We start from the raw sequence: 25,587 nt of genomic DNA, 5'->3' as shown, positions 1-25,587 counted from the left end.
CAGTTACCATTTTTCATAATATCACTGCCGGACAGTGGGAGATAGATAGATTATACACACACACATTAAGGATCTTTCCTCTCGTCTCGATGCCCACTCGCCGGATAACACCTAATAACGATGTTAAACAACAAACAGAACAGTACATTTCCCTGCCACAACCCTCTGCGTAATTGGAAGGGACTCAACGGTATCTCCGGAGCACCTTCGTAGCACGTAAATTGCTCCTAGGTTGCTTTTATCAGCTGAATTTGTTTTCTTTGTCCGAAAAACTGTTCTCGTGCATTATCTGCCATATATACAATTATTCACAACACAACTGTATCCATTGTTAGTGATTCCTTAACATTTTTGTAAAGTTCTGCCGGGAATCTTTTGACGTAGGACTACGTCTTTGTTTACTATACTGGGACTGGGAAGCACTTTGTGAAAACGAAAATAGAAGTGTAACGTTTGAATGAAAGATTTCAAATGCTAATAACTACTAAACTACTGATCGAAGCTGTACAATTTACGTGTCGTTGGATAGATAAAATGATCAGCAATTTTATGGAGGAGGAAAGAGAACAATCTTATGGAGGGCGTAAGAGGGGGGGGGGCTCCCACACAAATAATATACAAATTTTCTCATAACTCGAAAACTAACCAAGCAAGAGGAACCAAATTTGGCAAGTGGGGGTTTTTGGAGGTAAGAATTTTTTTTATGGTGTACTGAGACCCCTTATCCTTCTAAGAGGGGAACTTCGCTACATATGAAATACAAATTTTTTCATTACTATAGAACTAATCAAGCAAATGGAACCAAATTTGGCATGTGGGGGTTTTGGAGGCATGAATTTATTTTATGATGGTTTGAGACTCCTCACTCCTGTAGTAGGAGGATAAGGACGCTCATACAAATAAAACAGAAATGTTTGCGTATGTGCCATATTTTCTGCTATGTAATAAGTGGTAAGCTGTGAAAGTAAACTAGTCCAACCTTCTCGTACCAAAAGACAGTGAAACGATGCCGCTTACTTACATGCCTGTTGCCATTCATGCCAAAAGAGAAGCACATTCGAATGGCACGTCATATTTGCGATGAACGTGCTTTGGCTTTAATGTTATTTGTAACCAATGGCCCTTTTAAAAGCCACAAACGAGTTAAAGTAAGATTATTGAAGTATGTCAAGCTACGCATAATCATATTCAATACAATAATCTGTGGGCTGGTCACGCATTACTATTTCAACCTTTATGATGCACACAAGTGATTTTTAAAAGAAATCTCTATGTCTCAATGGTTGCAGGCGTTGTACTTATGAGCCCCTGTCCACGTATTTTCAAAGCCACTATTGCATTCAATGAAGAATTGAATCAGAATATTTCGCTCTTCTCTTTTAAAAATTCACGTAAACAATGGCGCTCACAGATTCTTATAAACATATGCCAAAAAAGCAGTTAACATTAGTCTTTGACCTGAAGATCTGATATAGTCCTACGTCACCCTTTCGTACAACCCTTAGGGCTCTATATCTTGAAGTTTTTTTTCGGCGGCTCTGTTAGTCTTCATGTATCCGATTCCTCGCCGCATCTCTTTAAAATCCGGAGCCAGGACACTACTAACGTTTGTAAACGCTCGCAGATTAACTGCCGTTCCGCCTTCTTCTGTGATTTGATTGATTCTATCAGCCGAGAGGCAGGGTGACTCTTGCCTTATTAAGTATTCCATTGTACTCGGTTCTAAACTACTTGGCGTCAATTCATTGCGCGCCTCGACACACGCAAGTCGGCTTCAACCTGGTCAAGCCATCTGCCACGTGGGTCCCCTCTATTGCTGGTGCCGGTGGAGCTCTTAAAGAGAACGGATTTCACTGCACAGTCTTCCGGCATCCTTGTGACGTGGCCGACCCACCGTAATCTCCCAACTTTCGCCAGGTGTACGATGGAAATCTCTCCAAGTAGTGCCTGCAACTCGTGGTTCATACGCCTCGGCCACTCTGCGCTATCCGTTTGTACTCCGCCAAAACTAGTCCGGAACACCTTTCGTTCAAATACGGCAAGTGCACATATGTTTTCCGTAAGCAAAGTTGGTGTCTAAAGTCCGTAGCGGACTACTGGTCTGATCAGCGTTTTGTGTAATCGTCAGCTTTGTGCGGCGGCGAATGCTCCTTGATCGAAGCGTCTTGCGGAGGGAAAGGCAGGCTCGACTTCCGGCTTGCATGCGTCACTGAATCTCTTTATTCGTAATATTGTCAGCGGTGACCACAGATCCGAAATATACGAACAATCACCACTGTCCATGGAAGGCAAATGTTGCTTTCTCTGGAGTCTCTTCCTACCATATAGTTGGTTTTCGAAGCATTGATTTGTAACCCTATTCTCCTAGCCTCCGTTTTTAGTCTGGCGTAGATTGCTTCCACCGTCCCAAGGTTTCTAGTAATGATGTCGAGGTCGTCTGCAAGGGCTAGGAGTTGGCTACTCTTGTTGAAGATCGTTCCTCTCGTTTCGATGCCCGCTCGCCGGATCACATCAATAGCGATATTGAATAACATACAGGACAGTCCATCCCCTTGCAGCAACTCTCTGCGCGATTCGAAAGGCCTCGAGAGTGTCCCCGAAACGCGCACGTAACACTTCACTCGCTCCAGGGTAGCTTTGATCAGCAGCGTCAGTTTGTCAGGAAAACCGTACTCGTGCATTATCTGCCATAGCTGTTTGCGTTCAACTGTATCATATGATGCTCTGAAATCCACGAAAATATGATGCGTGGGCACATTGTACTTTCGACATTTCTGGAGGATTTGTCGGAGAGTAAAAATTTGATCCGTAGTAGCATGGGCCCCCATGTAGCCCGCCTGATACTACCCTATGAATTCTTTTCCTATTGGGGATAGACTACGCAACAAAATCTGGGAGAGCACCTCATTGGCGACGCGTTGACCAACGTGATACAGTGGTAATGACACGAATGTAGCCGACCCCTTTTTGTAGATGGGATAGACTACACCTTCCATCCACTCCTCCGGTAGTTTCTCCTCCTCCCAAATCTAATGAAGTGCCGTTGGTAGCGGCTCTTGACCATTTTTATAGAGTTCAACCGGGACTTGGTCCTTTCCGGCGGCTCTATTATTCAACTGACGAATGAGTGAGAGTTCATTTTCCTATGCTGCTCCAGCAAAAAATAACTCTCACTCGTTCTGTTTGACAGTTGGCTTATCCGCCCTTTTCAAATGTGTTGTCGACAAACGATGTAAAGGTGTTCGATCAATTGTGCGACTTTGGGCGCGGTGAAAAACGATTTCTCTTTAACCGACCCGCCATAGCCAAAGTTCTTGTGATAGCGGTGAAAATGGAAGACACAATAGACAAAGTAGCATAAATAATACAAACATATTGGAATGAAGGATAATCTTGAATAACTAAGAACTACGTGAAGACGGTACTGTTAAGAAGACATCATTGCTGCACCTACAATTGTCATTAGAGGAGTTATTCAATTCAAACCAGGAGAATGGAATGGCGCATCATTGGACATATAGCAGATAAGATTTATCATGCAAACTATTTTATTTTTGTGCAGACGATTAGATACCTATGTCATAATTTTCTTAACATTTTCCAGTCAGCAGATTTTCTTCTTACCTAAAGAATCAAAAAACAATACTCTTTAAAGTTGGGAGCTTAAGTTGCTGCGATCAATTGAAGGGAGGTAAATTTTTAATTTTATTTTATACTAGCTGACCCGACAAACTTCGTATTGCCACAAATTAAACTGTGCTGTACATAAATCGTGAATCTCGGATGACCTTTGTCATAATCTCGAGTTTCGCAAGTTTCTGGGGAGTTCATGGGTGTTTTAATATACAAATTTTCCTCACAGTAAAGTAGAAAACAACTCCCCCCATTGCTTAGCCTGATAAAATAAAGCGGATAGCATTTAAATATTCGCCATCATTACGAACCATTTCACCGAATACCATTTTGCGGAACACCAATTCTCGGTTGACCATAACGAGGAATATAGAGTTTCGCAGAATACCATTTCGCGAAAAACCATTTCACGGAAAATCTTTTCGTAGAAAGTACCATTTCGCAGGGGTGACCCAACTGAAGGAAAGTAATAGAGGTCAGTAGATCTAGGAAAATAAATAAACCTAGATAGAGGCCCCCCGCAGTGGCTGACGCTTCCTACGGCAGGTCGCTGACAACACTCGCGGCCTGTGGCCGTCTCGCGCTGAATTATCTACTACTATTGATAGTTTTAAGTGGTCTTGTTATTGACTAATGTTTTATGAAAGAGTCTAAAACTTCTCGAGTTCGATTAGTTTTTGAGTTACGCAAAAATTTCTGTTTTATGTGTATGAGAGTCCTTATCCCCCTTACACAGGGGTGAGGGGTCTCAAGCCATCATAAAAAAAATCCTGCCTCCAAAAACCCCCACATGCCAAATTTGGTTCCATTTGATTGATTAGTTCTCTAGTTATGATGAAATTTGTATTTCATTTGTATGCGAGCTCCCCTCCTAAAAAGGTATGGGGTACTAATTCATCATAGGAAAAATGCATGCCTCCAAAAACACCCACATGCCATATATGTTTCCATTTGATTAATTAGTTCTCGAGTTATGAGTAAACTTGTATTTCATTTGTATGGAAGCCCGAGCAAGGTTTGACAACAAAATTATATCAAAATTATTACATATTCTGCTGTTGATATCAATTAGAAATCATGTTTTGTTACCGAATCCATCAGTATCAGACTTTGCTTTCATTTTGTTTTCATTTTTATTGAAAGAAAATGCGTTGACATATTCTATTTATGATGTAAACAAACCTGCAATATTTGAATTAATCTATTTTCACATAATTTTTTTTTCTAGTAAAATGATCAACACAAATTATATGATGATAGCAATATAATGAGGATATGATAGCAAAATGACAACTAATTCAGCTTTCCCATTATTATCGTGTAACAGCAAGATTCTTTTGATTCCTTTGATTTGTATTTAGAATATAGGCTTTAACCCCTTTACCCATTCTTAAATATATACTACAACATAGGCTTACAAATAAATAAATTTCAACACGCACAGAATTACAATTGTCTTAAAAATTAAAAGTATTCGATTTATCGTAATTGTCCTCTAAACAGTATAAACTGAGTCTATGTCTTATCACATCCGAGCTCGTGCCAATGGTTATAACATGTTGCAATGCATTGAAGGCGTTCACGAATCGGGAAGTTGGTTCGTGCTGTGAGTAATTTCTAGACCTAAAAGGTGGGTCAAAAATCCTACGTCGTCGGAGCGTGACTGCACTATCATTAAATATCAATCGACTGGTCAGAGATTGGCTGTTTGTTCGTTCTGAGAGAATGTTCGTGAAGAATATGATATCGGCAATCTTGTGCCTTGTGGAATGGACCGTATCAATATCCACCAAAGAACAGAGATCATGGTAAGGCGGTAGTTGTTCTCCGTTCCATCCGAGATTCCTGAGGGCGAATCTTACAAATCTCTTCTGAATCCTTTCGATACGGTGTATGTGCGTTATATACAGCGGGCGCCAAATAACGCTAGCGAAATCGAGCTTGCTTCTGACGAGGCCTTTGTAGATCGCAAGATTCGTATTCCGTTTGATATTTTCAATAGCAAAAGTAGTATTCAATTTAATTTCACGGCGAGGAATTTTTGCAATCAATTTGGATATTTTAACCGCTAAGTCGACCAACATGAAATTACAACGAGTATTCAAAATCCGTTACATCAAGATATCAAATTTTGTCCTCAATTTGCTCTAAAACTTTGCTTGGGAGCCCCCCCCCCCTCTTAAAGGGGAGAGGGGTCATAATTCCCCTTCTAAAGAGGGGAGGGGTCTCAATTCACCATAGAAAAAATTCTTGTCTCCAAAAACACCCACATGTCAAATTTTGGTCCATTTGGTTGATTAGTTCTCGAGTTATGCAGAAATTTTCGTTTCATTTGTATAGAAGTCCTCCCTCTTAGTGGGGGGAGGGGTCTCTAACCATCATAAGAACCTTCCCTGGCCCCAAAAACCCCTGTATGCAAATTTTTACGCCGATCGGTTCAGTAGTTTTCGGTTCTATAAGGAACATACGGACAGACAGACACACAGACAGAAATCCATTTTTATAGGTATAGATTTATATTTATAGTCATATTCAACCCCAATTTATAATACGATAATATAAATATTACTTAGTATTATACATTTTGGTAACTTGAAAAATTCTATGGTTGAGTAGTTGGTATGTTTTATCTATTTTCAGAAAATGAAACAAGGCGCTCTAACCTTGGCCTTTGTAGCATGACATTGGTTAATGCCATAACTTCTTCCGCGAGGATTCGGAGTATCACTTTACTTTTATTAGTAAAGACACTCAACGTTCATCATTATACATAAATACTAATATAGGAACGGATGGTACTGTTGTCCCCGTTTTCCATTTGCTATAGTATATAACAAAGGTTTAAAAATTGGTCGAAAAACACGAAGTTAATCCGATGCCCGCAGGGCCGAATCACATATACCAATCGATAGAGCTCGACGAACTGAGCAATGTCTCTCTCTCTCTGTGTGTGTGTGTGTGTGTGTGTGTGTGTGTGTGTGTGTGTGTGTGTGTGTGTGTGTGTGTGTGTGTGTGTGTGTGTGTGTGTGTGTGTGTGTGTGTGTGTGTGTGTGTGTGTGTGTGTGTGTGTGTGTGTGTGTGTGTGTGTGTGTGTGTGTGTGTGTGTGTGTGTGTGTGTGTGTGTGTGTGTGTGTGTGTGTGTGTGTGTGTGTGTGTGTGTGTGTGTCTGTGTGTGTGTGTGTGTGTCTGTGTGTGTGTCTGTGTGTGTGTGTGTCTGTGTGTGTGTGTCTGTGTGTGTGTGTGTCTGTGTGTGTGTGTCTGTGTGTGTGTGTGTGTCTGTGTGTGTGTGTGTGTGTCTGTGTGTGTGTGTGTGTGTGTCTGCGTGTGTGTGTGTGTGTCTGTGTGTGTGTGTGTGTGTTTGTCTGTCTGTGTGTGTGTGCGTGTGTGTGTGTGTGTGTGTATGTGTGTGTGTGTGTTTGTATGTGTGTGTGTGTGTGTGTGTGCGTGTGTGTGTATGTGTGTGTGTGTGTGTGTGTGTGTGTGTGTGTGTGTGTGTTTGTATGTGTGTGTGTGTGTTTGTATGTGTGTGTGTGTTTGTATGTGTGTGTGTGTGCAGCTCATTTTCTATCGCCTGTTTTCTCGGATATGGCTGAACCGATTTATGCGTTATTAGTCTTATTTGAAAGGTTATATAGCCGGATAAATCACTATTGAATTGTTTTTTGATTGCACTTTTAGTTTGAAAGTTATGAACAATTGAAGTTACACGTTAAAATTTACAATAATTTATACTGATTTTAACCAAGATAATTTATCTAGTTTATTTTAGCATTAAACAAGAGGTCTTAACACTGCAAATGTATCTGCCAAATTTCATAAGGATTTGTTCTACTGGTTAAAAGATATTTAAAAATTATTGATGAAATTTATTTTAGAAAACTTTAATAACCAAACCTTTACTGGGACCAAACCTCAAAAACAGAAAAATAGAGTATAAATGTGTAATTTTTCAACGGGTGTTTCTTTGGAGCAGTTAATTAATAAAATACTAGGTTGACCCGTCGTGGCTAGCCACGATACCAAAACCTTTGAAAATATAATATACAATTTATTAGCACGTATTACAATTTATTGGTCTAATATCTCAAAAATTTGTATCATCCTATTAATTCAAATACATGTAATCTACAAACGAAACAAACGGGGTTTAGATGTAAAGTGTCAAAATCTACGAATTATGAGGAACGTGCTGCTCGAGCCAGAACATTTTGAAGAAGTACTCAATTTTGGAACCTAGATAAAAATCGGTCTCGCCAATACTATTATTGCAGTAAATACTGATTATACCGAGTAGTCGTTTGCTGTTTAATCCGCTACCACTCAACTACAAATATCCTTCCGGTTGACTAAACGGACATACTCTTGGATTAGTTATATGCTTGAAATCGAGTCAACGGAACAGAAAGTCTTTGGATGATGTAGATTGCGACGGCCTTTTTTGCGACCCAGTCTTTAAAACAAATAGAACACTCGTAAAACACTTTAAATAATATACTTTACAGTAAACGTCTAAAGCTACTTTTACTAAATTCTCAAGGTTAGAACCTACATTTGCAGTTATTTATGTTACTTTATAATGAGATATTTCATGTCGCGTTCGTAAATCAACTTAGTAACAAAATTGTGTAACAACATTCCACATAAACCACATTTCGTAAGGAACACCGGAAGAAGTAAATGTAGGTACATACAAAGATACTCAACGGGATACATTAAAGTTTTCTCGCTTTTTATTGAGTGTGCACTATTTTGGCAGCTTCTGATAATCAATTATACCTTGATTAAATCATAGGCTATCATTATTATCACGTACCAAATCACACGTTTAGAATGTTCCATCAATCTCAAATAGTTGCCGTTTGTTCAGTAGTTTTTTGTTTAGCCGTAGGAATTGTTGGAATCAATATTGCATTATGTGGCAGCTCATCAAATTACCGGTTTCACCCACCACCCACCGTTGATATCATTGTTACCTTCACTACACGTGGTGGAGTCTAGAAAAATTTTTATTTTACAGTTTGCTTGGATCTAGCGTTACAGTCAGACACAAGGAAACTATATATATTAATAGCACATTTTATTACACTTTTAGGGTGACCGTGAACCCGCCTAATAGGGTGACACAAAATTTTGTTTTTTAAACGCGTTCTTATTGGAATAGCGTCTATTGGAATAGCGAAAATAGCGTCTTCACAAAAATTGTAGAACACACTAAAATAAGTAACTTTGCTGCATATAGTAACTATCTATCTCTTATTGGTTGCGAATTTTAATGATTTGTTCAAAGAAACCCCTTTAAAATCAAGCAAAGCAAAGCCATGAGTGTAAACGTCCTTCAGAACTTGACCCTTCTTTATCGACAGACTTCGCAGCCGGGTATTAAAGTACAGGAAAATTACGGGGCTAGGGCAAAGATCCTGTTAACTCTGTACCGGCACCGATCAGTCGAGATTCGAACATACAACGATTGGCTTGTTAGGCTGGCATTGTACCCCGGCGCTAACTGCGCGGGCCACTTTAAAATCAGTTCTGCTCAAAAATTTTACACACGATGTTTTCATTGCTTTCCTATGTTCTAAAAAGTTATTTAGTAGGTTAAAATACACTCTGAAGATTGTTTATCGTTAGGATGCATATAGATGATAACTAGCACAGCGTTAACAAACAGTGAAATCATGTTCCGAAGACGTATATGATCATTTCCAGCGCTAAACGCTAAAAAAGCCCTTTTTTACACGACTATTTTCGATTGGAATTCGAATGTGAAAATAGTTTTTTTTTTTCTAAACTTGATATTTGACGAGCAACATTTCAAAATGTCAAATGTGCAAATAAGAGATTCTCTTTGCGTCTCCTCTTTTACGCTTATTACGACAGCATAAATGCACTAGAATGCGTCTATTTTGCATGAAACGGTTGCTGGTGTTATTGGAAAGCTAATCGTTTAGAAAAATTGGGTCGAAATGCATTTAAGCCGCTGTAATAAGCATAAGAGAGGAGACGCAAAGAGAATCTCTCATTTGTACATTGGACCTTTTGACATGTTGGTCGAGATTTTCATGTTTATCGGTAAGTAAAAAATAAAAAGGTTTGACAAACGGGTCTTTTTTTTAAAAGGAGGTACTACCACTAATCGTGGGAGGTACCAATTTCAACACTAGGTGGATTAAATCGGGTTTTTTCTTCCCCCGTAGATTCAAAAATGTATCATTGAATAAATTATGTTTGATCTTGATACACTTTAAAGAAATCATCTCTGCGGCAAATGTTGTTCAGTGGGCCTGGCCAATTTAATATTTATTTTGTGTAAACATATTTTCGATATATAGTATTATACATAGTAAATATTAATACAGAAAAGATTTGCGTTTGAGATTAGCTTTGACAAACACCAGGATCAAACTGGCTGAGTATACATCAGATTGATTGATTGATTAGCTGTGTTAGCGACCATTTTATGCTGAGGTGTCCGAAGTTTGAATCAGAATTGTTTAAATTGTAGCTTAACAAAAATTGTGGAATTTCATGCAGTAAATGTTTGGAACCAAAAACCCGCAAAGTTGAAATGCATCGTGGGGTACACATATTTCTAGACTAACAAGGAATCCGTCCTTTCCGTGATGAAAAGCTTATTCCATACAAAAAATATCCATTTGCATGGCACGGCTGTTTAATGCTGATTGGTACTTTACATTAATGCGAGAAGAAAGACTCAATTGACCCGCTTCTGCAGAAGAGCGCGCCAAATGGCAACCCGAACAGCAGCGCGCCGTTGTACCGTTTCACAGGTTCGCAACTTCCAAAAAAAAGCAAAACACTACCAATGTCGCAATGAATCAATGAAGCAAATCGCGCTGTCGGGTCCAATAACGGAATGAATCAATACAACTGTTTGCAAACATTTCTTGTATGCACTCTGTCACCACCTGCAGAGCGCACTCAGTTTATGCACACATGTAATCTTCCTCTCTACCTTGATGGGTGTCTCGATTCTTAAGTCTTCTTTCGTTCTTCTCCGCTTCCCATTGCAGCCCACCCGGCTCCTGTCGCCAGACACGGTCCTCAAGCGTCGCAAGGCGAACAGTTTCGAGCTGGCTACCCTTCTGTGCAGCTATTTGATAGGAAATGGATTTGCAGCGTGCGTGGTGTCCGGTTACGCTACGCGGGAGATCGTCAACAACGACCAGCGCCGGGTTAGCTGCCCGTACGTTCCCTGTCCGGTTCAGGTGAGTGCATTAATAACCGCGCCAACATTGGACGTTACGTATGAGGGGGTATTACGAGGGGTGGGAGGTATGAGAAAATGCGGAGTCCGTCACCGTGCAGCGCCCTGTTCTACGGGCGGGCGAACCTACGCGACCGGTCAAGAAGGGCTATTCTCGACTGCTTATCACCACTGACTGACTAAACTAAAGTTGGGCCTTTTGCGTTATGAACTTTTTGCACGATCGCTGAAAAAACATCGTCACAGCGGACGAAGGCAAAAATCAGCCGTCCGTTGAGCTGCTCGTTTTACTTTCTCTTGGTTTTGGTTTTCTTTCCCTTTTTCCTGCAGTTTTACTAATGATCATAATCAACCGCGTAAGAACCCCAGGGAACACAAAACACGCAGCGAAATTTTCGAACACATTACCGCAATCGTCTCAAGCTGGGGAAGGCACATCCTGATGGGGTTTCGCGCTTTTATGAATCGCGCTTAGAGTCATCGGTCGGTAGTATTATAATGACGCACGACAGGAATTGTCACTGGCAGATTGGCGTGCTGCGAAGAACTGAACACACGCAACCGAATTTCCTCCGTGCCACGAAAGGACATTGCCGTTGACCAGAAAAAAAAGACACCACAAGGCACTGTTAGACGGCTTTCGCGAGTTCTTCGTTCGTTGTTTTCTAATGAATCGAATTCCTTTCATCTGTTTCGTTCCGCTCGGTATGCATGCATGCGAACTTTCGCGCAACCGGCGAAAATAACAACAATCATAAAAGCCAAAATTATTGAAAACAGACCACTAACCTGTGCCGAAAGTAGTTTGCAGCAGGGGGATGAACGGAAACATCTGTGCAACACATGTTTCCTTGTTCGTCATTTTCGTATCTTATTACAACAATTTCTGCCGTTTTCTGCAAACAAATTTTGCCAACCACAAGAGCCGTACCTGATGGTTGCTTCCATTCTGTTCTTTTAGGAGTCCATCGAGGAAGAGGTGACTGAACCGAGCAAGTATCATTTGCGCGATCCACCCGATTTGCGCAGCCGCTATCTTCTCGATTTGGAAGAGGAAAAACTAAACAAAATCAGAGACGAGCAACGCAAACTGGAGCAGGCTCAGCAACATGCGATTGAAGAATTGGAACGTCCCGCAGAGGATTCCAAAGCGGGCCACCGTGTCCATGCCTGGGTCGTAGTGATAATCAATGCTCCCTGGTGCTACAAACCGGGCTATCGCGAAACCGTAATCGATCCGAACAGCGGCGAGAGGGTTCTACTTCCGCCGAGTGCATTTTTCATAGAGCCAGCTTCCGGTTTTCGCTATGAAGTGGATGCCTCCTGCTACATGGGAATTGAAAGTGTGTGGAATCAACACAACTACTATGTTAACAAGCAGGATCCCATTACCGATATTAAAAGTATGCGCTGGGATTTTAAGAACACTAAAGACTGGGAACATTTTTTGCCCGGCGAGCCCTATGAGTTGCGAGAGGATTGTATTGTTCCGGAGGATCAGGAACCTTTGACCACAGAGGAAGAGTTGGAAAAAGAAAAACACCTGGACCTGCCAGCATCCTGGGTTGGCCCGTTACGGGTCACGAGAAAACAGTTCGAGGAACGATTTCCAAACGGCAGTAAAGTAATCCACTTCAAGCGAGCCGTTTACGAACGCTTTGCTCCCTACTCGAACATGATAGGATTGAGCAAACGGCTGACGTTGTATGAAACGTTGGAGTACGAAAATCCCACCACCCGCTGGGAGTGGTACATCAATCGGGACGACTCGCTGGCGTTGATTATGCACGACTACGCGAGCAACGACACCGAGGAAACGTTCGCCCGTGGACGACCGGATAGCTTGCGAATGCTGCGGCGCAGCTCCGAGGCTAATCGGGAATGCACGCTGACGTTCTTCCACCAGTATCGGTTCGATTCGCTGAAGGAGTTGATCTATCATCCGTCCTACGTGCGGGAAAGCTACGATCGGAGGGACGATTTGTAGGTTTCTAGTTTGTTATACCATTAAAGGGTTAAGGACCATACTAATGGTTATCTTTTGACAGGTTGTATTTTCGAGAGTTTAAAAACATACCGAGGAATTTGGAAACTTCGGAAGACTGCAAGCTGACGGTAAGTTTTGGCCCTTTTCGCCGTTAGTGCGACATTTTAAATAGCAGCAAACTTGTCTAGTTTGAACTGTACACAACTAGACTAAGGGAAATTCTGTGTCCAGCAAAGCTGTGACTAATTATTAAGCCATTTTGAATGAGATTGATAGATAAATGAAAAGGTTTAGACTTTATTGAATTCATTCTAATAATCCATTAATTTTATTAAATATTTTTGTGATCTTTACATCAGCATTCAATGTGGTCTAGCAAAAAAGAGTCGATCTAGATTGATATGATCTGATATGAATTTAAATATTGCTAGATAACCAGAGCTAGAGCTCGAAAAAATAGACAGCACTGCATGAAGGCGAATATAAACGCGTATTCTTTTATTTGTCAGCCCACAGACAGGACTACTGAGCTGTTGACGGTGTTTCTCTATCCCAGTTGTCTGTCCTTCAAAACAATTCATGCATGAATTTCAGTGCTGACTGATCGCTCGACTAGCCTGTCCGTCAATTTTCTTACTTTTAACTGATATTTTAGATCTCAAAGTTTAGTTTTTCAAAATGCTTTTCAAAATCAACCAAAACCTGACTAAAGATAATTAATTAAAACTTCGGAGCAATGTTTACGTTTATTGTAATTTCTTTTGCCATTTCCGGCAGTTCAAAATGAATGCATGATTCACATTTGACTTCATTCACTATTATCGAGAATGAATGAATGTAGAGAACACCTCGAACATGACCGCAAGTGATTCGCTCGAATTGTTGTTTTCAGGTTGGTAATGCTGAGTTCATTTAATCTGTATGAACAGTATGTTGAGGAAACTTTTTTGAAAAAATGTCTGTAACTTTCGGAACCGAAGGAGCTAATGACCTGATTACTGCATAGAAAATGTGCGTTTTTGATGGACTTCAAAGTGCTTTAAAGGCGTAATTTTGAGAAATAAACCCGACAGGAGATACATACAATATAAAGAAGAAGCGAATTTTTAAGGTCCACCCACACTAAACAACGTTAAATTGCTCTAACAAATCATAACTATAAGCACTGTGGCATCCTAGTATTAGCATATTACAGGATTTGCCTGGAACGTGAAATGTGTGTTTATAACACACCGGTAGCGTGTAACTGGCACAGTGGGAAGGTGTCGGAGTCAGTTGACAGTTTCCCGCACAAATGGGCTGTCAAGTCAGTTTTGTGTTAGATGGTAAACCGTACAATATCACATTGGCAAAATTAAGCTTTCAGTGCGATTTTTGAGGTAAGAAATATGGTATATATTTTATAACGCAATATATTGGCTATTCCTGGGTAGTTCCGAATGCAAACTGCCGATTAGCTTTGGCTGACGTTTGTTTTGCGAAGTTATTTCACTACTAACTACTAGTTGTTTTTAGGAGGGGCTTGTCTAGGCATTTTGGCAGCGGCATTTGTTGTTCGGTGTGCTGCGTTCATCGAGCTTGAAAAGTTTTGCATGAAAAGATGAAAGGATGATTGCAGTCGCAATAATAAACGAAATTGACCGGATTCCATTTGCAATTTAAGTAATACATGCCCGGTAAAAAATTCCTCCTACTTTTCCCCCCTTTGTAGTAGGATCGCATAGGTTGAAATGCCCGATTATTGCAACAACTTTTATGAGTGATTAAAAGGTGGATCTGCTGATTAATCGACTCAAAAGAAAGAATTTGCTGATCGACTAGAGTTGTCTCATTTGACAATCGAATAGGGTAATAAATCAAAGCTGATCTACGGAACCAGACGAAATAAAGGGTGTCCCACATCAAATTTCATCACGGAATAAACGCTGTAGAAAATTACCTAATTGACCGATCCTTTTCAAACTTTCAGACAATAGAATATAACCCATTAGTAAGCTTTTGGCATATTTATTTCATTCATCAACTTCAATATCATAATCGTATCAAAAAGTTTGGCGCAGCCTCTACTCAAAAAGTTTTGTGCAACATCTGGCTGCAGCTTCTTTTGTACGAAAACCTACTTTTTCTTCATGCCTTCCTCAGATTTGACCTCATTAGGATGCTTCCGTAGTGCTTGTTTTATAATAGGCCAGTATTTTTTATTTAGCCTTAGTTTCGGTGCGTTGGGGAGGGAGGGGGGGTCTCACGTCCTTGGGTACGAAAGTAACCCCGTTAGCTTCGTACCACTCCAGGACATCCTTTGAATAGAGGCACGAAGTTAGATCCGGCCAGAAGATTGTAGGGCCCTTGTGTTGGTTCAACAGAGTAAGCAGACGCTTCTGTAGACACTCTTTGAGGTAGATCTGCCCGTTTACAGTCCCAGTAATCACGAACGGCGCACTCTGTTTGCTACATGAGCAGATCGCTTGCCAAATCATGTATTTCTTAGCAAACTTTGAACGTTTCTGCAGCTTTACTTTCTCCGGAACATCAAACTTGTGCTGGGCGGTGAAGTACAGTAGCCCCGGAAGTTGCCGGAAGTCCGCCTTGACGTAAGTCTCATCATCCATGATGAGAAAGTTTAGAATTTTCCAGGTGCTTGCGCAAAATAAATTCCCGGCGTTGCGTTTCGGATGACGCCATTTTTTCCAATTTTCGAAAAACTGACCGCGAAAAAAATACAGTGTAAACTCTAAACTACTTCTACCCAAATTTCCTAGAGAAAATACCCTATGGGTAATTTTCTACAGCGTTTCTTCCGTGATGCAATTTGATGTGGGACACCCTTTAGGGATTAAGCAGGCAAATACAGTTTATTGATTCAGTTCATTTAGTTCATTCGATAACAGGCTAAATTCTCTAATACAACGTGTAATTGAGATAAACTATCAATCCATAAACTATTAATGAACGTATATTAAGATTGAGCCGGGAAAAGCCCCTGGCCAATTTGTGTAACTTGTGCCGGCGAGAGTGCCATGGCCAACGTACTTTATGATTGAGTTGGGAAAAGCGCGTATTAAACATTTGTTAGGGTTGAGTCGAGAAAAACACAAAGCCAACACCTATGAAGATTGAGTTAAGATGAGTCTAACGCTAATGTTGTGAAAATACCAAAACGTTGAATAGATAGAATATGACCATTGACTTTAGGAAATTATGATTGACAGACTGTTGTATGTAATGAAAAGATAACAGGGTATGGTAGGTACTGGGACGATTATTATTATTATTATTATTATTATTATTTATTTAATATATCCATCTGACAAAGTCTTAATGAATTTATAGTCACATGTAAGGTCCACAATTAAAAATTATATCAAATCAGTGTTCCACAGTCGCTGCGTGAATTTTCCAGTTGGCTCTCCAAACTCGAAGAGTTCTTCAACCCGAGTGAAAGTCCGGACACATGCAGTCATCGGTTCGTGGAATCCAAATGTGGTACGATGAAAAACGGCATGCAACAACGATGTAGTGCGTAAAGATCTTTGCGTAGCACGGAAATTGACTTTAGTAAGTAACGTCGGTGAATCGATGTCGTTGTTTAGAATTTTTGCCACCAACGTTGCCTGCTGAACTTTACGGCGCCGTTCCAAAGTATCCAGGCCCAGCAAACGACAACGTGCTGGATACGGTGGAAGATTGTCAGGATCCCGCCAAGGTAAATCCCTAAGAGCCATACGAATGAACCTTCTCTGGATGCGTTCGATTCTTAAGGTCCACGTGAGCTGATGAGGTAGCCAAATTACACTTGAATTTTCAAGTACTGGACGGACTAGTGCGCAATACAAGGATTTTAGGCAATGAGGGTCCTTGAAATCTCTTCCAATTTTAGCAATGAATCCAAGCTGCCGGGATGCTTTGGAAATGATATTAGAACGGTGATCATTAAACGTGAGTTTAGAGTCGAGTAAGATGCCGAGGTCGTTAACCTGATCAACCCTTCGGAGGATACTTCCGTCAATATGGTAGTCAAACACAATCGGGCTGTGAATGCGATGAAACGTGATTACCTCACATTTGGCTATACTCACAATCAAGTAGTTTAACTTGCACCAGTTCGCAAAGGCATCTAGTAAATGCTGCAACCGATGACAATCATCGATAGAGCGAACATTAAGATACAGTTTGAGATCGTCGGCGTAAACAAGTATGCAACCGGCTTCAAGTAGTAACGCGACGTCGTTGAAGAATAGGATGAAGAGTAAAGGCCCCATATTGCTTCCTTGGGGAACACCGGATTTGTTAGTAAACGCAGATGAAACGGTAGATTCCAACTTGACTTGCAAGACTCTATCACGTAAATATGAGCCAAGCCAACACAATAGTCGTTGCGAGGCTCCTAGACGCTGCAGTTTTCGCAAGAGGATGCGGTGGTCAATCCGGTCGAATGCAGCCTTCAAATCCGTGTATACTGCATCCACTTGTGCTTTTTCCTCGAGTTGCGCGATGCAAGAGGAAGTGAAGTCGAGCAAATTAGTTGAAACCGACCGACCTGGCATGAATCCGTGCTGGTAGATGGATATGTAATTCGTAGTACGATTGAGGATAGCGGTGCTGACGATAATTTCAAAAAGCTTAGAGGCAGCAGACAGGCTTGTAATACCTCTGTAGTTCTTAACATTTCGGCGATCGCCACGCTTATGGACGGGGAACATGTAAGATTGTTTCCAGATATCAGGAAATTTGCCTTGCGTAAAGGACTTGTTAAAAATGCGACAGAGTGGCACAGATAATTCTGATGCGCAACGGGACAAAATAGCAGCAGGAATTCCATCGGGTCCAGCGGAGAAAGATCGCTTCAATTTACGTGCAGCTTCGACAACCATCAATGGAGTTATTTCAAATATATCGAGGTCGACTAGTCCTTCGGGAACGTTCAACGCGGCTAGTTCGGCTTCACCGTCAGAAGCAGACACATTCGCGAACACAGAAGAGAAGAAAGATGCAAACATTTCGCAGGAATCAGTGATGGAGCGTGATTCTGACTCGTCAAGGTAAACGTTGGTCGGGATATTGGTGCATTTCCGTTTCGAGTTGACAAAACTCCAAAACCCTTTAGGGTTCCTTCGCAGATCAGTTTGTACACGGAGAACATACGACTTGTACAAAGAAGCATTAAGCTGACGATACTCCTCACTAGTACGCTTGTATTCACGTTTTGATTCGGCGGTTCTACGGCGACGATGTTTACGTAAATGTGCATTGCGAGCACGTTTCAATGAGCGTAAGCGACCAGTACTCCACGGCGGTGTGCATCGATTTTTGACGAATGGTAAATTAGACCGGAGCCATACGTTAATAGTGTCACAAAATATGCTAGCCATATCATCCAACTCTCTCGCATCGAATAAAATTTCCCAGTCGAAGGTTATTAAAAACTGTGAAAGCAAGCCAAAATCTATTTTGCGATAGTTCAATTGTCGACGTTCAATTTCGGGGGGCATATCATTCTCCAAACAGTCATTAAAAGCAGGTAAAGAGATCGACAACGGGGGGTGATGAGTGTCAACAGGGAGCAATGGTGCAACACACGTTTCAACCGATACCGCATGCTCAACCGGATGAAAAACCAAATCTAGCACTCTACCAAGCTGGTTACGCTCCAAGTTGGCTTGTTGGAGGTTGAGAAAATCCATACCGTCGATTAAAACAGCACTCGCCGCACTGAGTTGCAATGTGTTAGTGTGGCGGATCATGTCGTCAATGTAGTCCCAACCAATGCGTGGTTGATTATAGTCGCCACAGATCAAAATACCTTCGATTGTACGGTTTTTTTCGCATAATTCACGAATAGAAGAGACGTGCATCTCGATTACAGCGGGATCTTGGCTTTTGTCGGGAGGGATGTACACAGCGCCTAGTAAAATTTTCAGACCACGGATATTCGCAGTAACACTAACCTGCTCAAGGCTACTTGCGTGCACTGAAGTGAGGACAACGCAAGGATGTTGCCGGGCGACAGCAATTAGTACTCCTCCGAAGCTGCGCTTTTCACTGTTGCGAGAAGAACGATCGCAGCGAAAAACATTGAACTTTTCGCCGAACAGCTGCACTGAGTTTATAGTATCGTTGAGTCCAGTTTCCGTCAAAATGATGACATCAAAACTGCAATCGCGGCTTGCCAAATAAATATCGTCCACTTTCGTCCTCAATCCCCTGGCATTTTGGTAATAGATGCAAATATCGTTGGAATGTGTGTCACAGTACTGTAACATAGGAACACTGTATACGGCGGCAGGATTAATCGTATTTAACAGATACTCGCCTTTGGCGGGAACCCTAAGGTTCCCACCGTCCACAGAAGATCGCATTGTATTTAATTCATCGCAGCGACATCCTCCAACGGCAGAGCATTGGCAGCAGCAACGCGCGAATCCCAGTTTTTTGTCTGATCGATGAACTCACGGAACAGTAAACCAGCAGGCCATGATGCGGGGTCTAAAGCGATGTCCCGCATTTCAGGATCGAATCCAATTTTAAAGGATACAAATGAAAGAGTTGAAGCATCTTTTCCTCTGGGAACCAAACGAACAACATCACTTGGTTCGGCGACGTTCAGGCAACGGGATACGATCGACTTTACATCAGTGCTCGAGATCAGTGGATTTAATTTCGACAAATAGAGCCAAAATTTTTCTGTTGCAGTGGATGTCACAGTAGCAACCGAAAGATCGCTTAAATCGATGATTTTTGTGCCACAGTCAGCCGGGGCTGCTATAGTTGAACGAGTTTGACCATCGATGCGGCGGCGTTTCAAAGACCGTGCTGATCTGTACACGGGAACAGCTGGAGTAGCGGGGTTCAACGACGGGGTAACGGGCGGGAACGATTCAGTTGATAATTTGTCGATTTTTTTGGTCAATGTGTCGACAGCATTAGACAGCAGTTTAACCTGTGACGGTAAATCAGCATCATCATCAGCCGCAGGTTTAGTTTGGGTGCTGTTCACTTTATCAGCAATATAATCGCGAATACTCCGTCCGTGCAGCTCATCTCTGCAGGCAGAGCAAACAAATATAATTTTGCCTTGAGCAAATACATCCTTGTACCCGCGGCTGTTGAAGCCGCAGCACTGCTGGCTGATATGATAAAAAGTGTCACAAAAACCACATTGTATTGGCTCGAGATCATTGATCGACTGCTTGCATTCCCCACACAGTTTTTTCTCCATGACTCTCTATGTAGCTTGTCAGCAGCACCGGTGCGTATACAATCTCGTTTGTGTTATGTGTTATGCCGGATAGCGCACAAAAGAAATATCACGGGATCGAACTGGCGAAGACCAACTGATAATAAAACGGCCGTACAGAAAATCGTTTATAGCGACAATTAAAGCACGAATTGCGAAAATTTTTCCTCCACTGCAGAGTATACACATTCACTTATAGAAATGATTGCTCGTAGCGATTAAAACAAACAGTTTACAGGGTAAAAACAACTAATAATCACAGGCAATAACTAGCTTGCGTACACATCGCAGAACAAATCTAATGATCTAATGATTATCTTATGCATATCCTATGAAAGTTTTTATTACAAGTATTTTATATTTTTGGTCGACACATTACAAAAGTGAGTGATTTTCTCTAGAGGTTATGTATGAGAGTTAACGAATTTCAATGTAACAAACAAGAATAATTTGAAGACTTTACTAACAAGATAAATAATCTATAATGGACCTCGAAAACTATACATTGAATTGTTCATTCTATGCAGGGGGAGGATGTGGCATCCTAGTATTTATAGCATATTAGAGGTTTTGCCTGGAATGTGTAATATGTATTAACACACAACACATAATTTGCGTAAGTTGCGAAGATAGCATGTAATTGGCGCAGTGAAAAAGTGTCGAGAGTCATTTGACAGTTTCCCACGTAAATGGGATGGGTAGTCAGTTTGTGTTAGATGATGAACCGCAGGACATCACAAGCACATTATTCCTCACTACACGCTTTGTACACAGCTGAATATGTGCAACCTGAACTACAAAAGGTGTAAGTCATTCAGGGTAGAACTTGTTGTGAGAAAGAGAAGGCGCGCAGAATTTGTGTTATAAGCATAACAATATGTGTGATGCAACGATTTACTGGAAAACCCCAGTACCTTGCGCAGTGGCAGTGGCAAATTATTATATAAACGAAGACTCGAACAAAGCCATGATTGAACGTATGCTGCATCTCAAAGAGTTACATTCGCTAGTGGTACATTCAGGCGTTTTGGTCATACATTCCGGTTATCTCCGTTTTGGTAAACCTAGATTATCACATCAAAAAAGTATTTTCTTTGTCGAAATTATTAGAAATTACAAAGGAAGGACCTCCGATTCACTCTCAATTAGACCCGAAGCGATATACGTGTAAGCCGCGTATATCGCTTCGGGTCTAATTGAGAGTGAATCGGAGGGCCTTCCTTTCTTATTTCTTATAATTAGTTAATTAATTAATTAGTTTCTTATAGCTAGTTAATTATAAGTGATAGCGATTTCATTTCTTCGGTAAAGTTATATACAATTTAATGCTCTTTAACCTTACTACACATTTTATTTAGCTAAGTTAAGCCATTAAGAAATTTATATTTTGGGCTTACTCGCTAAAAATGTGGACATAGATTTTTTTTTCCAAAACACTCTATACATAGGACTAACGGTTTTAGGGTAATTACTCTTGTTCACCGAGATATGGATTTTATCCTATGTTCGTCACCTTGAAGTCTATGGACATGAAGTTTAATTCTTGGAATTTATCGGAAATCTACCGCAAACTAACTGTGTGGTCTGCTGTGCTCACTGCACTGAGAAAACTTATCGTATAGTTTCTATGTGTCCCACATATAGATTTTTACAATGTGCCCAGTAAATGATCTTTATGTGCCAAACAGTTATCATTTATGTGCACACGAAAAATTTGCAAATACTATTCATGTGCGTATAATTTTTATGTGTATTTCTGGGGGGATTGTGTTTATATACGGCACATGATAATCATATGGAATTTCATACGAAAATTTACTATTAGTTATGTGCAGAATATTCTGAGTGTGCTAATCTTCAAAAAAAATTAGATTTGGGAATGCATTGCTCATCTCGTCTAAAGTTATTGGGTTCTCAGTTTGTCGGTCCTCTCCCATCTTTACCTTGTTCACGAATAGATTTCGGTTTTTGCTTCACCATTGAACAGTAAGGTAAGGAACCTATTTTAAGCAGTCTAGTCGTATTACTGATTGTGTTACCTTATTATAAGCGATGGGTTGACTAGGTAGGGGATTTCAGTTTACCAATCTTCTTGTTAACTTTAATTCTTCCAGCTGTTATCACTGAAAGTCACTATTATTAAGCTAAATTTATGATATTTTGCATTAATAATTGAAATGCTGGAACTAATTTTAATCAACCCGAATTCATTTTAATCACCAATGTGCTTTCTCAAGCAGTCCTGAATTTTACTGACTTGTTCCAAATTATCACTGTTATAAACTTGCGACCATCGACGCAAGCGCTCACATTTTTGGTATGTTAAAATTGAGTGTTGCACTTGAAAAAACGCTGTAATCAGTATTTATATTAAAGGTGGAGGAGCATTTGGTGGGAAGAATGGTAGACTGAATGAAACTGCGAAACTTCGATATGGGGCCAAAAATATATTGCGCAGTTCAATTGCTGAGTGGGACTCTAGCCCACACTCTCACGGTTTGCACCCAAGTGTTTTGACAGTTAAACTACCAGCACACGACACCCTATATTAGATGATCTAACATCTAGTTTCGATCATTCCAGTCTAACCAATCGTACGCACACACACGCTCCACCCACCGACGGTAATTATGCTAGATGGTCGTTGTTTTGTATGGGAAAAGCCAAACGATGAACTAAATGTAAAAAATCTGAAAGCAACGGGTAACACGGCAGGGGTGGATTACGGCTAAAGGTGTTGGCAAATGAGTCTTCATCGATGGCATAATGGATCAAAATGTCTATTTGGACATTTTAAAGCAAAATTTGAAGCCAAGTGCCTGGAAAATGGGATTTAGTCAGAGGTTCAAGTCTTACCGAGACAATGACCGAAAGCACAAAGCACTTAAGAAACGCACATGGTTACTTTACAACTGGTCAAAACTAATTGATACTCCACCACAATATCTCCAGACATCAATCCCATTGAAAAACTTTTGGAATACTTCGACAAAAATGTTAGAAACCATCAAATTTCTAACAAAAACGATCCTAGAAAGCAGATGATGGACGAATGGGAAAAAATTCCCACCGAATACACGAAAAAACTCGTAGACAGCATTCCAAAACAACTAAAGGCAGTTGCAATTACCAAGGGATACCATACTAATACTAATCTTTGAAATTAAGCCGCATTTGCGAAATCAAAACTGTTAATTCGAATCCCGTACGAATATGAATTTGAGTGAATTTTTCCATTCCAACATTTGACACTATGATTTTACCTAAATACCATGTCCCTAAAATTTCTATTGAATTTTCAAATGTAGAAAAACGAAATCTGAATGTTGCCGTATGAACACAGATTTGTGTCACTGTATGTATTTTGGACAGGCGTTACGCGTACACTATTTTGGACACTTCCATTTGGTTTTGCCGTAAATGTCCAAAATAGAGTACACGTAACGCCCTTCCAAAATAGATTAACCACCCTGCTCTTGATATCCAATAACAGTTTCCAGTGTGCAATTAAAAACAAATCAGGTAGATATTAGCCACCGAATATTCCAAACTCATCTTTTAAACGTTTGGTTGCGTTTTTCCAGAGAGGTCGGATTTCAGTAGAAAAAATGTTCTTGTAAAATAATTTCTAAATTTAAAAAAGCACAATAAAACATGTACTATAAACACGTAAATTAATAATTCCCTACTTTGTATTCAATAAATCTCGTAAATTTTGATAAACACGATACACGATCGAAACGACATGGCTTATGTCGCTATGATGTTGCGCAACATAGTCAGTTCCGAGTTGATGTGGTCTTGCAACTTTTGCGCCTTCAGCCTTAACCGTAGCTTTCATAGCAATGATTGCGATAGGCATACTCTAGGGTAGCTTTCGCCATCTAGTACTACACAAAAGCAGCTTTTCCGATTAACCCAACAACGCTTTCTCACGTTACTTTTCCTGTTTGTTTCAATCCACAGCAAATAACGGAAAAGTTCCATCGTAACCCCGCGAAGGAAGCCGTTCGGGATATAGCAACCAGAACGTGTTATATCGAAGAAAATCGTATTGTGTTGCAATTTCACTATAACGACGATTGCATCACGGCATCTACCAGAGAGTTTATTAAGCCACCCAAATCAGAAATGGGCGAAGAAGTACCGTACGATCCGAGCAGTACCTCGGGATATATAGTAAAATAAACCCTAAATCAAATTATTTTGTGTAAAAGTCTAATTTTTTTATTTTTGTTCTCAGTCAAACCCGTGGGACCCCCAACCAACTCACCTGGAACTGTTCCTGCTGCTCAAGGAGCAACTGAAGGCCGAAGAAACCTCTTGCCGGGCCTTCAAATGCCGGGTAGCTGACACGGAAACTTTGCTCAGCGAGCGGAAAAAGCAAATTGAGTCGCCAAAGCTCAAGTTCAGCCTGTTTGATCCACTGCGCAACGAGGAAGCTCGCCGTGTGCGTTTGCAAAAGTACGAACAAGTGAAGGCCCGCGAGGAAATGATTAAACAGCAGCAAGCTGATTTCCTGGCACCGTACCTGCTGCGGATGAATGCCAATGACGTCTCCAGGGAGCGACTGCGGACTGCCTACCAAGACTGCGTGCAGGACCTGGGCAGCTTTTATCACACCATGGAAGATGAAATGAAGGTCCGGCTGGATGAGCTGATAGCCGAAGAGCAGGCTCTGAAGCGGTTTTTGGCCAAATTCCAAGACCACTTCGAGGACGAAGAGTACGAGAAATTCATCACGGAAGGGGAGAACATTGAGCTGAATAAAAACGTTGTTGGGATGCGCATTGAAAACCTGCAAGACGAGTACCAGCAGAAGGTGGAACACTTGGAAAAAACAGTTCAGGACAAAATGGGAAAAGTATCGTTTGACGATGGGCATCCTTGATAGGCGTTAAAACATCTGCTTGGTTTGGTGTGCTGCAACAAATTGTGTGAGATTGACTTTATCACTATATTTGAGATGTTTGTGAAAAAGCAATGAATTTTGATATTCAGTGAATATATATTTGATAACTTTGTGAACTAATTGTTCAATGTTTTCTAAATAAGTACTACATAGTATTCAAAAGATAAATTTCTTTAAAAATATGTAGTTGCGTTAGATTACAGTTATGTTGAAATAATCTTTCATGTCATTTTAAGTACAGGGTGAATAGTAGGAACTTTTGGTGGATGTCAGAGGATGGGCGTTTGGATGTGTGTTTAAATGTCAACACAGCTCGCAAGTTAGTTTTGAATTTTCATTTGTGAAGAGTCATGGTTATCAGGGTCGCAGAAAGGGAACATGTGATAAGTCTGTTTTTGAAAATTTCTCGATCGTATGAGCTGGAGCCACTTGGAATAAACGAAAGACTAAACTTTCTTACCATCAATCGATACAAAGAAACCGATTCTTGGAGAATACCGTCAAACGGGGTAACTTTCAACAGTTCTCAACTATGAGTGCATGTGAAAACTTATCTGTAGTACATTTGAGGACATTTAATTAATACAAAGTTATTA

At 40.7% G+C, this 25,587-nt stretch overlaps 1 protein-coding gene across 1 annotated transcript in view; it reads left to right on the top strand.

Annotated features, from left to right (window-relative positions):
* The window catches only part of LOC128745595 (coiled-coil domain-containing protein lobo), a 61,279-nt gene extending 36,309 nt beyond the window's left edge, over nucleotides 1-24,970 (top strand). Inside the window, exons 2-6 of the mRNA XM_053842673.1 lie at nucleotides 10,665-10,859; nucleotides 11,820-12,841; nucleotides 12,907-12,973; nucleotides 24,046-24,258; nucleotides 24,323-24,970. Of these exons, the coding sequence (XP_053698648.1) occupies nucleotides 10,665-10,859; nucleotides 11,820-12,841; nucleotides 12,907-12,973; nucleotides 24,046-24,258; nucleotides 24,323-24,970 (2,145 nt within the window). The remainder of the gene's footprint in view (nucleotides 1-10,664; nucleotides 10,860-11,819; nucleotides 12,842-12,906; nucleotides 12,974-24,045; nucleotides 24,259-24,322) is intronic.
* Nucleotides 24,971-25,587: the final 617 nt, after the last annotated feature.

Source organism: Sabethes cyaneus, chromosome 1 (assembly GCF_943734655.1).
Source record: "Sabethes cyaneus chromosome 1, idSabCyanKW18_F2, whole genome shotgun sequence".
NCBI classification, from domain to species: Eukaryota; Metazoa; Arthropoda; class Insecta; order Diptera; family Culicidae; genus Sabethes; species Sabethes cyaneus.
Note: the sequence above shows the minus strand (reverse complement) of the source record. Positions and strands in the feature narration are given on the sequence as shown.